Source organism: Lycium ferocissimum, chromosome 10 (assembly GCF_029784015.1).
Source record: "Lycium ferocissimum isolate CSIRO_LF1 chromosome 10, AGI_CSIRO_Lferr_CH_V1, whole genome shotgun sequence".
NCBI lineage: Eukaryota > Viridiplantae > Streptophyta > Magnoliopsida > Solanales > Solanaceae > Lycium > Lycium ferocissimum.
This window is the reverse complement of record NC_081351.1, coordinates 35054436-35068004: the sequence shown is the minus strand read 5'-3', so window position 1 is coordinate 35068004 and position 13569 is coordinate 35054436. Positions and strand designations below refer to the sequence as shown.

At 33.9% G+C, this 13569-nt stretch overlaps 1 protein-coding gene across 2 annotated transcripts; it reads right to left on the bottom strand.

Annotated features, from left to right (window-relative positions):
• Positions 1-175: 175 nt before the first annotated feature.
• LOC132033585 (uncharacterized) lies at positions 176-5499 on the bottom strand. Of its 2 annotated transcripts, none has more exons than XM_059423593.1 (6): positions 5478-5499; positions 5068-5135; positions 3790-3925; positions 2654-2791; positions 2418-2539; positions 176-622 (listed from the first exon to the last, which is right to left on the bottom strand). In XM_059423593.1, exons 2-6 carry the CDS (start codon positions 5109-5111, stop codon positions 481-483), a joined length of 582 nt encoding a protein of 193 aa, XP_059279576.1. In that variant the 5' UTR covers positions 5112-5135; positions 5478-5499; the 3' UTR covers positions 176-480. The 2 variants fall into 2 exon arrangements, with proteins under 2 accessions (XP_059279576.1, XP_059279575.1); XM_059423592.1 differs by lacking the exon at positions 5478-5499 and adding an exon at positions 5339-5471.
• Positions 5500-13569: the final 8070 nt, after the last annotated feature.

The following is a 13569-nucleotide window of genomic DNA, read 5'->3' as shown; positions in this document are numbered from 1 at the left end:
GGGCCTCAGTAGAGGTAGGTGGGGAAACAAAAAGAAATCACGACCCTAAGCTTTTTAGGCAAGTGAAGTCAGTGTATGGAATACAAGTTTCTCCACAATTTTATGATATGTTAATTATATCCATAAAACAGAGCTCATACAGAGGCATTGAATATTAGTCATCATGGAATAATACGACACAAACACCATTGCTTCAACTTTATTACGGACAAATTTTCAAAAAGGCAGTTACATTATTTTCACTACCACTAAAGATACAGATTGATCAACTTCCACTTTACATAAACCCGTAGGCAGTCCAACTCATCTCATAAGAAATGGATTCACATATTAACTACTTGTACAGATGGAAATTTTAGGCATATGGTTATTACTTATAGGACTCTGATAGTAAGAAATTCTAGTGATTTGAGGTATCAGTTGACAGATGAAAGGCAGAGCCTGCCGACAGCGTCTTCAGTATTAGTGCACTTGAGCCCGCTAGACTTTCCTCTGGAAAAGAAGTGAGCCTAATAAAACAGCAATGCCTGTTATCGCGATTGTAAACAGAAGCCGCTTTTTGGTGAACTCTTGTGGCTGCCTTCTTGGAGGACCACGATCTCTTTCAGCTGCGTGCGTGTTCCTTCAGAGAAACCAAAGAGCAAAGAAATGAAAAATAAATACCATATAAGTTATGGCACTGAAAGTTCAATAGAATGTTCAAGATCTGGTTCCAATTTACGGGTTTGAGAGAAAATGTTGGGAATTCACTTCAACAAATGAACAGCAAACAGATTGCACTATAGTGAGCAAATATGAAACAGACCATATGCTCAGGCTTTGGAATCTATGAATTTTAGTGACTTCTTAATATACTGTTTTAAAACTTTTAGCATAGATCATTGCATGATTTCACAACTGCTTGTTTTCTTATTCACTATTTTACACTAAACACTAGGTATCTTATTTAATACACTACTAAGCCTTGTGACAGAATCTACAGCCACAATGTCTCAAACTTGAATTCTGCATACACAGACACTGTAAACTTGCGAGTGCACAGTCTAAACATGTGAGCCATCTTCTGTATACGAAAGAAACGGAAAGACTTCCTCCTGATAAGTTCATTAGGTATTTAAAGAGGATAAGATTAAGGGTCAAAAACATTTCGCTAGCTCATTTTATGGGGCTTTGGCTGGTTAAATTGCAAGTATGCTAACCAAAGCCATGGATCATTTTAAGGGCCATCCACATACTAACAGAGGCTGAGAGAGTTATTGGAGAGTTGAAATATGGCAACCGGCGATGCTATGAAATATATAGGAAAGAGAATTGCTACTTTAACATTGGGTAGCTGGGAAAAAAAAAAACAGATACTTCTTTAATCAACGCAGAGAAAAAAATTGAACGACTGATATCACAGAAAAATATGAATTTTTTATTAATCAGGGAAAAAAAAAAAAAAGTTCAAATGCAAGCTTTGGATACTTTGGAGTCTTGTCTTTAAGTGGGCCGTATGTAAAAAAAACTCTATACATTTTTATATCTGCTGTCATTAACCTTATAGCATCAGGGATGAGAACTAAAGAATAGATAAACATCTTTCAGGTCCTTGTGTTCTGTCCATTCTAGATTTTACCATAAAATCTTATTTGCATGCTTGTGTCCGTTGAAGAAATAATGATTTCCATTTATACTTTGCACAGTTTTTTTTTTTAAATAACCGTAGTGTTCGGGCAAGCTTGCACACACCTCGACTAATTCTACGGGATGCCTGCCACCTCCCACCAACAACAGGTACCACATAACTCTATCCACCAAGGCTATGACAGATGGAAAGAAGTCACCCTCTGCTAGGATTTGAACTTGAGACCTCATAGTTCCCAACCCACTTCATTGACCATTAGGCCACCCCCTTGGCTGTATTTGCATATTTCAATATCAACATATCCAAACATTCCTCCTTGATTCCATCCGTGTACTGTGGTCGTAGGGGATTCGATCAAAATCGAATCCATGGTGGTGTGACTTATGAAGTTATTCCTGGCAAACTTAACATGTACATATGACGAAGTCAGGTCAAAATTTCTCCTCTTCATTTCTAGCTATAAAAATAATGATAGGCTCATAAGTCGTGACCACAAATCATGATGCATTTATAGGGATGTTTACTCATAATTTGCTTTACTATAATCTATTCCTTTTCGCTTGTAGGAGTTAAGTCCTCACTAATCACTATGACACAAGATAGACATAAGGTTGGTGTACCAATAAGAGAGGAAAATAAGACATCGAGTTAAGATGACAGAAGATGCACATTTACGCAAAAAAAAAAAAGGGACAATAGAAATGCGAGGGAATATAGCATGTTCCCAATGGAAGTGGAACTTGATAGAATATTTGCGAAAAGCCAATTAAACAAATACTGTCTTTAATACCTGGAAGATTCGGCAACATTACTTATGATTCCATTGCATCTACTCTCATGAACATCTCTTTCGCGGAGTCTAACATATCTGCTACAAAGATGACATAATTCTGTTCGGTTCCCACATACTTCCTGATCAAAGCAGTGTAAATTAAATATCACACCAAAGAGCAAGATGCTAAAATCCAATTACTCCCGAAGATAGAAAACACGAAAAGATGTCAGATCTTTGATAATTCTTATTACCTGATGCTCGAATAAATCAACCGCAGGTAAAGGAAACTCGCAATAATCACATGTCACAATCCTTTTTGGGCAATTTTCACCTTTATGAACAGCAAGAATCTCACGTTCCATTGTCTCGCTACACAACGAACAGGCAACCTAAAAATAAACAAGCAGAGTAATACATCAAAAGGTATAGTTTGGCTTACGGAGTTACCATCTAAAATACAAAAAAGAGCGAACATAATATTATTTTCCTGGCCCGTGGCAATCCCATCCTGCTCTCTCAATAAAAAATTGATGGAGAAAAGGTGAGAAAACATTTTATCAATCTCTTGTACATATCTAGATCCTTGAGAAGAAAGAAAAGATTAACCCAAATCCAGTACTCTTAAAGATGGTTCTCCTATTCAATATCCTTATTACTTATCCATTTTTGAAAAACAAATTACTTATCCATCGATAATTCTTGAAAAGCAAAGGGACGAGCCAATACATCTTGGGTTCTCTAAAGCCTTACTATCTCTTATTTGCTCGATAGTTGCTAGCAGTCTGTTCTTAAAGAAAAACTATTGCAAATGCAGTTTATCCCTACCTGTTCATGTTGTTTATCACTAATCAAAACCCTAAATCGTTCGAAACTCGAGGGCCAGCTGGCTCACGGTTCGAAACTCGACTGACAATGGACCTGCCGCTCTACCCTTCCCCACTTAAGACCAGGCTTTAGTCTATGACACGATTAGAATTTGTGTCGTGCGCTTAACCTATATATTGTGCATTGTGCTCATACCAGCAAAGCAAAGCCCTGGGAAAATCATTGATGTGGGAATAAACATAAGTATTAAAAAAAAAAACCCTACATTAATACATGTTTACAAACATTTATAGATAGATGAAATAATTTACAAATGCATTCATGTAAACAATATCTACATGATGATCAGCAAATGGATTGTACGTGAAATAATGAACGTAGACATCTATCTTCAAATAAGTAACATCTATTGGGATCACAAAATACAGTCATACTCCTACTTGTGCACTCCTAGCACCAAAAATTCGAGGATAAGTAAATAGCAAGAAAATAATCTTTTTTCTACCCAATCCCATCATCACTCACAAAGAGGAAAAGAGGTCAAACAAATAAGCTCACTTACCGGAGCATGAGTGCTCAAGAAATGTTCCTCCGCAAATTTTTTAGGAACCATATCCTCACAGATTTTACATTTTTCAAGATTCCGGGAGCAGTGAGCAAAATGAAGATCAATATTGGTGGAAGGAATTGCTCTGTCACTGTAAATATCACCATTCGAATTAGTAGGAGATGAATGCCGCAACATCAGAAGTAAACAGAAGGATCAACAATCAAACAACCGGAACATAAAACAAGCATGACACTAGTAGCAATGCATATTGGCAATATTGCCAGAAAAATACACATATTAAAAGATCCTTGTCAAGAAAAATTACACTGATCTCCACTATTGCTTAAATTATGTATCGTCTTTTAAAAGATTCTTCAGTTCCAATTAGAGGCGAATCTAGGATTTCTGGAGCATGAGTTCACCACTAAAAAAAAAGAAAAAAGAAAAAATGTATCAAGCGGGAATTGATCCCTAGTCCCCTAGGTAAATAACTCAACTTTCAACCAAGTGCACCATTTGGTCTTTTGTAGTATGTGTTCCAATAGGTAGTATTATACTAATTTTAGAAAATATATACATAAAATATCTAGTTTTACGGCGAGACCATGTGTTCACGTGCTCCAAAAATAAAGCCTAAAATCGCCCCTGGTTCCAATAGCGGAAGCGGAATATATTCATATATTCTATGTAGCTTCATTAAACTGGAGATAAGATTCTTCTTCGTTGCAGAACCATATCTATAGAGTAAAATTATGCTAATAATAAGTAACATTAATCCACTAAGCTGCAAGAAACGACCAAACTGATGCTCATTGATCCATATAAGAATACAGGGGCAGTTAAAGTAGTCATAGGAAAAAGCAACTTTCGAGTAATATAATTTTCGTTAATTAAGCTAAGAACTACGATAATTAATACACCTTTCTCTGTTCCTAGCTATTTTCCAGCAGAAGAGTGCATTAAATTATAAACAGAAACAAACATAGTTAAAATGAAATTACCAATAATGAAGTGGATTCGTAGAAATAGTATATGTTGATTATCAACAAATTAATCCTCTCATTTTATAAAATTAAATGTAACTAGAAGTTGTTTTGCTTCTAAATTTAAGGAAATTAGCTACACCTCACATATACCAACTCAATATATAAATTCGTAACATTTGTTATCACGAAATCACAGTCAATTACTTCATATTCTTACCTCAATTTATCATTTGATCATATGATAAACTTCCATTAAGCAAGAAGAACAAAAACATGAAAAGTAAATATAATTAAAAAATATTACCAGTGACTGCAGATGCTGGTGGCTTGATCAGAAGCTACAGCCATTAGCCTCTCAATTTGGGTTAAAATCTGTGATAACAAAGAAAAAAAGGGCAAGAGAGCAAAATTGAATAATCAATAAACAAAGATAAAGATAATTAAACAAAGAAAGAGATAGAGGAGTTAGGTAAACCAATTGGGAATCCAAATTAGGTGAGCCAATTTCCTATTAAAATTTATGATGAATTAAGGTAAAACATTTGAAGATTTTATGGTTGAATTAGAGAAACAACCTAAGATTCTGAGAAATGGAGTTTTCGACACGATCGATAAAATGATCCCTTTTTTGGATTGAAGAGAGAAAGAGAGAGACTTGTCGGTCTCCCTTTAGCTAAGAAATAGAGTCCACTTTGATGTTCCCTTTTTACTTACCGGGTCGGAGTCCTATATACGATTGAGAAACTTTTGTTGTTTTTCTCACGCTCCGTTGCTGGCGCGTGCAAGCAGTCTATGATGGGTTTGATTGGACTGATTGGATATATTGGTTTGATGCGTCTCGAGTTAAAAAAGGGGTCGTCTGCGCGATTTCCCTTCAAAGGCACTGGTTTTTTATTTTTATTCCTCACCTAATATCCCGAAATCCTGAGTTTAAATTTCTGCTCAATCAAAAAAAATTTATAAGGCAGAGTTTCGTCATAAAATTAAGCTTATTCAGTCAAAGTTAAACCTTAAGGCACAGATTTACAAAATTTCAATTGAATAAAAAAAAATTGCCTTAATACAAACCTCTACCTTAAAGTAGAGTTTTGCCTCAGGTATAAGGCAAGGCAGAGTTCTGTCATGCCTGAAGGCAAAACTCTACCTTAAGGCAGCCTGATCAAGCAGTTCAAACTCTGCCTTAAAGTAGCAAAACTCTGCCCGAGCAGATAGAGTTTGAGGTAAAACTCTGCCTTGCGAATCCAAACTTTACCTTGCGATTTTTTTTTAAAATTTTTGACTAAGCGAGGGTTCGAACCTGGAACCAAGGAGTTTTTAGCGAAGGGAAAAAACTAAAGACCACCAATTTAAGGGACGAAAATTAAAGACCGGTGCCTTTGAAAGGGATTCCGCACAAAAAAATGTTAAAAAAGGGCAACTCAAAATCCATACAGTTAAGAAAATATTTGAAAGGGATAAGTCCACTAATCAAGGATTCATTTTTATTCTCCTACTATTTTGTATTCCTATTTCTCTCGAGAAAATACACAAATACCCCCAACGTATATTCGGATTAATTATGACGCACCCAACCTTTGCCGGAGACCTATTACCCCCCTGACTTTATTTTTTCGGTATTTTTGTACCCTTTTTCGGCTGAAGTGGCACAAAAAAAATTAAATGCCCAGTTGCACAATGAAGAGTGTTGCACTCTCCGCCATATCAGTGCCACATCACTACCACATTGGTGCCACTTTTCCTTTCTTTTTTTCATTTGATTTTTCTTTTATTAATTATATTTACACTAATTAACCTCTAAATAACCATTAAACCCTCCATTAATTTTTTTCTTCTTCATCACTAAACCCTTCTTCTTCTTCTTCTTCATTTCAAGAAATCAATCAACCCATTTTCTTGCTCCATTAACACACACATTCAATTTCATCATCAATCATAAAAAGCTTATTTTCAAGAAATCAACCAACTCATATTCTTCCTTCATTAACACACACACATTCAACCCATTTTCTTCCTCCACTAACACACACATTCAATTTCATCATCAATCATAAAGAGCTTATTTTCAAGAAATCAACCAACCAATATTCTTCCTCCATTAACACACAAGAAATCAATCAATCCATTTTCTTCCTCCATTAACACACACACATTCAATTTTATCATCAATCATACATATCTTTTCAAGAAATCAACTAACCCATTTCCTTCCTCCATTAGCGCACACACATTCTTCGTGTTCTGCAAATTCTGGGCAGCAGCTATGTTCATCACGTTCTTCATACAACTGCTCTGTAAATCCACCCCAAATACACTTCAATCTCAACCAAACAACCCAAAATTTTAGTTTTCGAACTCCTCTCGTCGAGGCGGTTCTTTTGATATATTACCCACTCAAAATGGAGCTCGTTTGCGGCAACCCGAAAATTCGAACTTGAAGCTTTGAGCTTCAACAATGGCGGACAGCTGTGTTCTTCATGTTTCCAGACTTTATTTCGATGATTAAATACGTTTCTAGCAGCAAGGTTTGAAACCTCAAACACCCACCAATGGAGACCGTTGTTCACAATAGATTCAAATGGGTTGAATGTGTGTGTGTGTTAATGGAGGAAGAAAATAGGTTGATTGAATTCTTGAAATGAAGAAGAAGATAATGGATTGAATGAAGAAGAAGATAATAAATATTTATGATTGATTTCTTGAAATTGAATGGGTTGTGTTAATGGATTGATTTCTTGAAATTTAGAAAGTTCCAACGTGGCGCCGATGTGGCACTGACGTGGTGCTGATGTGGCGGAGAGTGTGCAACACTCTTCACTGTGCAACTGGGCATCTATTTTTTTTGTGCCACGTCAGCCGAAAAGGGGTACAAAAATACAGAAAAAATAAGGCCGGGGGGGAGGGGGTAATAGGTCGCCCGCAAAGGTTGGGTGCGTCATAATTAATCCGAGTATACGTTTGGGGGATATTTGTGTATTTTCTCTATTTCTCTCTCTTCTTATACCAAAACGAGTAGTTAATGTTAATTTTTATCGTTGATGCATTTTTTCACACAAACACACACACACACAGATATATATATATATATATATATATATTTGCATTGTTTTCTGTTACTGTATAAATATATGGGACATAAAGGTAATATTTGCATATTTATGGGATAAATATGTTACACAGAAAATATTTTCCAATTGAAAAAATATCATTTATATTTATGGTATAAATATTTTTTGTAAAAATACCATGTCTATTTATAGTATAAATATATTTTTGTAAAAATACCATGTATATGGTATAAATATATATTTTTGAAAATATTATGTGTATTTATGCTATAAATATATTTTGCAAAAATACCATGTATATTTATGGTATAAATACATATTTTCAAAAATACCATGTATTTATGCTATAAATATATTTTGCAAAAATACCAAGTATAATTATGGTATAAATAGACATTATCGAAAATACCATATATATATATATTTATGATATAACTTTTACATGTATTAATAAAATAGGAAAAAAATGTTTATAAAGAAAAGGAACAAACTATCTATTCGGATGATTGTATCAACTATATATGGAAGATAAATATTCTATCCAAAAAAATAGAAAGAGTTAGTTTGGATTATTCACGTTCAACTGAATTATAGGGACTTTCTTTTGAAAGTTTAATACTTAGTTGCTGTGAAATGGAAACTGAATAACCTTGCTACGGTTATGCAATTATTTTCTAACTATTGCCTAGTTATGTTCTTTGCCCTTTAATTTTTGCCCCTCAAATCGCTGGTCTTTAATTTTTGTCCTTTGGCACTTTAAATAATAACAAAGTAGTCGAAAATATACCTGACATCAAAAAACAAAAAGGAAATTCGGATCTATGACCTAATTTTGCAAGGCAAGGGTTCATAGAAACTATGCTTATTCGGATAAAGTTATATAGAAACTATGCCTTGTCCGGCATAGTTCTGTAGGATAACTTAATTTCTACAGAATTATGCCGGACAAGGCATAGTTTCTATGTAGCCTTGTCTGAATAGGCATAGTTTCTATGAAATCTTCCCTTGCGAAATTGTTTCTTTTTTTACACTGTTGAGGATCGAACCCAGGATCTCTAATTTCCTAGACCAGCGAATAAGGATACTTTGGCCCATAAATTTACATTAAATGAGAAGCAGGGATAAAAATTAAAGCCAGCTATTTGAGGGACAAAAATTAAAGACCAGTCCATATGAGAGACAGTCCACGCAAAAAATTGTTAAAAAAGGGGCTTCTTCGTGCTAGTTTGATCAGCTTGGATTTGGATGTGGTCCTGAGGCCCAACTCGAGGAGTGAGCTCTTGTTCTAGGGTCATTTGCACTTTTGTCCTTTTTTATGCTGCTCTTCAACAAACATCTTTTTCGCATTGCATAGATTTACATTTTTACATCATAATATCGCACAAGTTATATCCTGCGTCCTTAAAAAACTTATGTCCCGCTAGACATAAGTTCAATTTTGAAGGGCAAAAATTAAAAACCAACCCTTTTGGAGGTCAAAAATTAAAGATCAGGCCATTTGTAGGATAACCGTGCAATTTCTTCCTTGTTCTAAGCTTCTAAGTTCTAATTAAGTGAATTTTTCTTTTTAAGTTCTATAGTTGATGATGTAAAAAATATCTATATATTATGTTATTTATTAAGTATTATAGATGATTTTTTATAATAAATATTAATTAAAAACTTGATAAGTTAGTTTCTAGCATATTACTTTAGTTTCTAGCATTTTACTACGGATTAAACTATATTGATAGTGTAATTTGTTTTTATTGTTAGTATATATGACTGATATACTCATTTTTTCTTGTTCTAAATGAGTAGATAAACGTGATGTTAATGCCTCCGTGGTTACCGTGGAAATACTCATCGTAGTTCTAAAAATTCACTATAGACGTTAGTGAAAATATTAAAATATATACAAAATTATTGATTTCGATCAGAGAAGAGGGGGTAACCTTAATTCCCTCCCATTCGTGAATCTCAAAGAATCACATGAATCTGCATGCATATATAGTCTTTTAAATTTTGGGTATCCTTTTTAGAGACGTGTAATGTAGAAGTAAATTAGAATGTTTGATATGCAAAGGATCGATATAAAAAGTTAATTTGACTTTACTAGTGTAAATTATTTTGCAGCATTTGCTGTTTTTGTATGATTTCCTCCGGTCAACAAGACATCCATGAAGACTTCACCAAGCTTTTTTCTTTCATTCTCAATTGTTCCACGGGCATGACATAATTCAAAAATAGAAGAAATAGAGTGACCAACATAAGATAACAAATAATGGCAAATCCAAACTTAAACCAATAAATCATGACTCTCAATAAGAAACTCTTAATTATGGCTCCTAACTCAATTCTCCAGGTACTAAAGTTGTTAATCTTGCAACTTGCATTATAAATTTGCACTACGGGCCTACTCCAAATTGCTGGTCAATTTTTATCTTAAAATAAGTTCCGGGTTTCTAGTCAATTAATATAGGGGACCAACGGGAGAACATGCGCTAGCTATTAAGATATTGGGTACATATTATTTTGCATAAAGATAAACAATTACGACTTTATAGGGCACACCATGACTATCTTTCGCTTGTCAAGTAAAATACGGCACATGATAATTAGTGGAAATGGGTTAATTGTAACAATAATAGTAACCTTAAGTTGGATATAAAATTCATATATTGATAATTGAATTGCTCAATATCAATAAGGCACGCCATGCTCTAATATTCTCAAGTTCAGCCTCCATACAATTCTTTTTTGCCCATGACTTCTCCCCGGCCTGCTTTAGGACTCAATTAATCTGAAATCGCGCTAGAAAATCACACTTTAAGGGACATTCTATATCAAAGACGATTCAATTCCATCTATAATTTGAACCGAAACTTCTAATCAAGGATGAAGGAATTACTTACCACCCCACAATTTTTAATAGCCTATTTTGTGGTAAGTTGATATTGATGAATATGTTGTGACATGAAACTGGGCTTCTGCTATCACCAGTACACTCTTACCTAAGAAAGCAAAATCTCCTTCTACAAGAAAGATGCCCTTTGTTTCTCTTGATATTATATTTCATTCATTTCATTTAATACCATAATGTTTGATTGAGTACAGAAAAAAAAAAAAGAATTTTTGGAATGTCACAAAAATAGCTTTTTTGCCATGTATCAAAAATAGCTTTAAAGCTAGCTTGTGTTAAATATATCATGATATTTTTAGGATGATAAGAACATATCAATTATGTTGCCAGTATTTTCTTTTCTACTATATTTTTTTCACCATAGCTTTTTCTCTTATATTTGTCAAATTTGACTTAGAAAACGCTTTTCTTAAGCCTAAGATTTATCAGAAATGTTCTCTCAATAAGATAAGGTCTGCGTACACCCACCCTTCCCAATGCCCACTTGTGATTACAATGGCATGTTGTTGTTGTTGTAAGCACATATACCATTAATATAATTGTAATTAAGATATAAATTGATAACGAAAAAACAATTGTTATTCTTTTTAAAGTAGACGTAAAAAGAACATAGCATATATAATGAAACAGTTGAAGTACTTTACTCATTTATGATTTAACACGGCAGCACTTTATATAACCACATAGACGTAGATTTCAATGGGACGGTGACTTCATAAGCAAAACAAAAAAGAGCAGCTCCAATTAATCTTAAATTTACGGTGTCGAAGGTAACAACCCAAAAGAAGGATCATCGAATAACACCGATTGCACACTATTCTTACAAGCTTTACTGTTCACATTTATTCTTTGCCGGCAATTGAATTCCGACAGTTCCATTAGGTCCTAAATCTGATTTATGACTTAGTGGAGACATTGGTTTGATTCCGAAGGGTTTGGGTGTGATTTGAGTCAAAGGGATGTTGCTCTAAATGACCTGACCTGAACAGGATTTAACAAGATGTTCAACCGTTGCCTAAGTGGATCTCCTCACTGAGCTCCACTTTTCTTGTTTAGGAAAACTAGGGCTCATCCATTGGATATCCTCTCCTCATCAAGAAAATACATTCCAATAATCACTCCATCACAAGAAGAAAGTTATGAATTTCATCATGATAATGAGGGGAGATCATATCATAGGAAGGGAAAACACTTTCTTAGTCTTGATTTGCGTGCCCATATGATTCGGCTGATGATTGACACGTGTCCATCCTTTTTAGTGGAGTTGAAAGATACCCTCATTGTTTTAGCTCCCTTGATTTTCGCTTAATTAAGGACTTCATTGGATGGTTCAAATGTAAGAAGTATCTTGATTGGTTCAAGAAATCTTGGTCACGTGGGAGTCAACCAAGTAAACATTAGTTCCTAAACCCTAGAAACGGACTCTATATTGATGCCTTAATATCAGAGTGGTAGAGCACTTGAGCATTGAACAAAATTATAGTGGTGTTTAAAGTAACTAATTAAGATGTACTCTATTCAATTTGATATAAATATTGATACACGATATCATAAAAAAATGCTGCTTAAGAACATATATGTACTCAAAATTTCTATCTAGTTGACACCTTAGAAAAATCTTCATCCATGTTACGTTGAACTATATTTACAGCCCTGTTGAACTATTATTGGCAGTTTAGGCAAACATCTACTCGCAAATTAATTTTAAACAAAAGTACATATAAGAGAGGGAATCTGGCATTCACATAGATCATATCGAACTCATGATCAACTACAATCCTGTAAAGCTTAAGAGGGGAGAATTAATATTTTCATATGTGGTATAGCTTAGGCATTTCCAGTATTTTCACATTCGGAGAATTAATATAAAAAGTAGTTCATGACATACAATGATTATTCGAAAATTACATGAATAATGAGGTTTTATCTGAGAAAGAGGCAATTGTACGTAGAAGATAATTTATAGTAATCAGACTAGCAAAATAAAACACTTTAGTAAAATTGGATTTTGTCAATGAGGAGACATAGGATATCTGATGGCATCAGAGGAAATTAATTATCTAAGTTTTAATATCAAGCAGATTCTTTGACTAATTAGTGCTTGTTTCTAAAATATTTTTCGTTCTAAACCTGATTTCCTCCTTGAATCAACATTATATTTGTTCTTGAGGAGAAAAAGGAAATGATATCTAACAAGTTAAAACTTTCTCCTACGAATATAGTTCATAGTTATGATTCTTCTAATAAGAAATAAAAATAAAAAAATAAAGCAAACGAGAATGAACCTTAGGTAAAAAAGTTGGACATAAAATAATTAAGTATGCTTGATTTTGATAGGTTGATGGCAAATAAATTATTGTGATGATTTGACTATGGAAATGATGACTTTTCATGTGAAATCTGATCTCTAAACTTCGTTAATCACGTCTATTGTTATTTCTATAACTATACCGTTGTTGTCTTATTCTGGTACACCATGCAAGTTTTCAAATAAAATAATACTGCTGAATGCTGATATTGCTCTGTCATACTTTTAAAGTTCTTAATTAGCTGTAAGGTGATTGCTAACGAAATATTTTTTATTTTCAGACTCTAGCATATTACTAGGACGTTATTGCTAATGGAATATTCTTTACCAAATTTAACACAACACTTTTCATCGAACTGTGAAAACTTAAATTTAATTTATAGGTGTTTTGTACGAAATAAACCAAGCTCTGTAATTCATGTATACTTTTTTGGAGTGATATTTTTGTTCTCCACTTTTTCCCTTGTAGCTTTTCTTCTTCTTTAATTCCACTATTTGTTGAAATCTTGAAGATAGGGAAAGAGGAGACAA

Bases quoted from the DNA above. Each gene is read 5' to 3' on its own strand.
- LOC132033585 (XM_059423593.1), bottom strand. From the start codon at position 5,111: ATGGCTGTAGCTTCTGATCAAGCCACCAGCATCTGCAGTCACTG. The intron at 3,926-5,067 runs GTAATATTTTTT...TGATATTTACAG, and splicing joins ACCAGCATCTGCAGTCACTG to TGACAGAGCAATTCCTTCCA. The intron at 623-2,417 runs GTATTAAAGACA...GTTTCTCTGAAG, and splicing joins AATGTTGCCGAATCTTCCAG to GAACACGCACGCAGCTGAAA.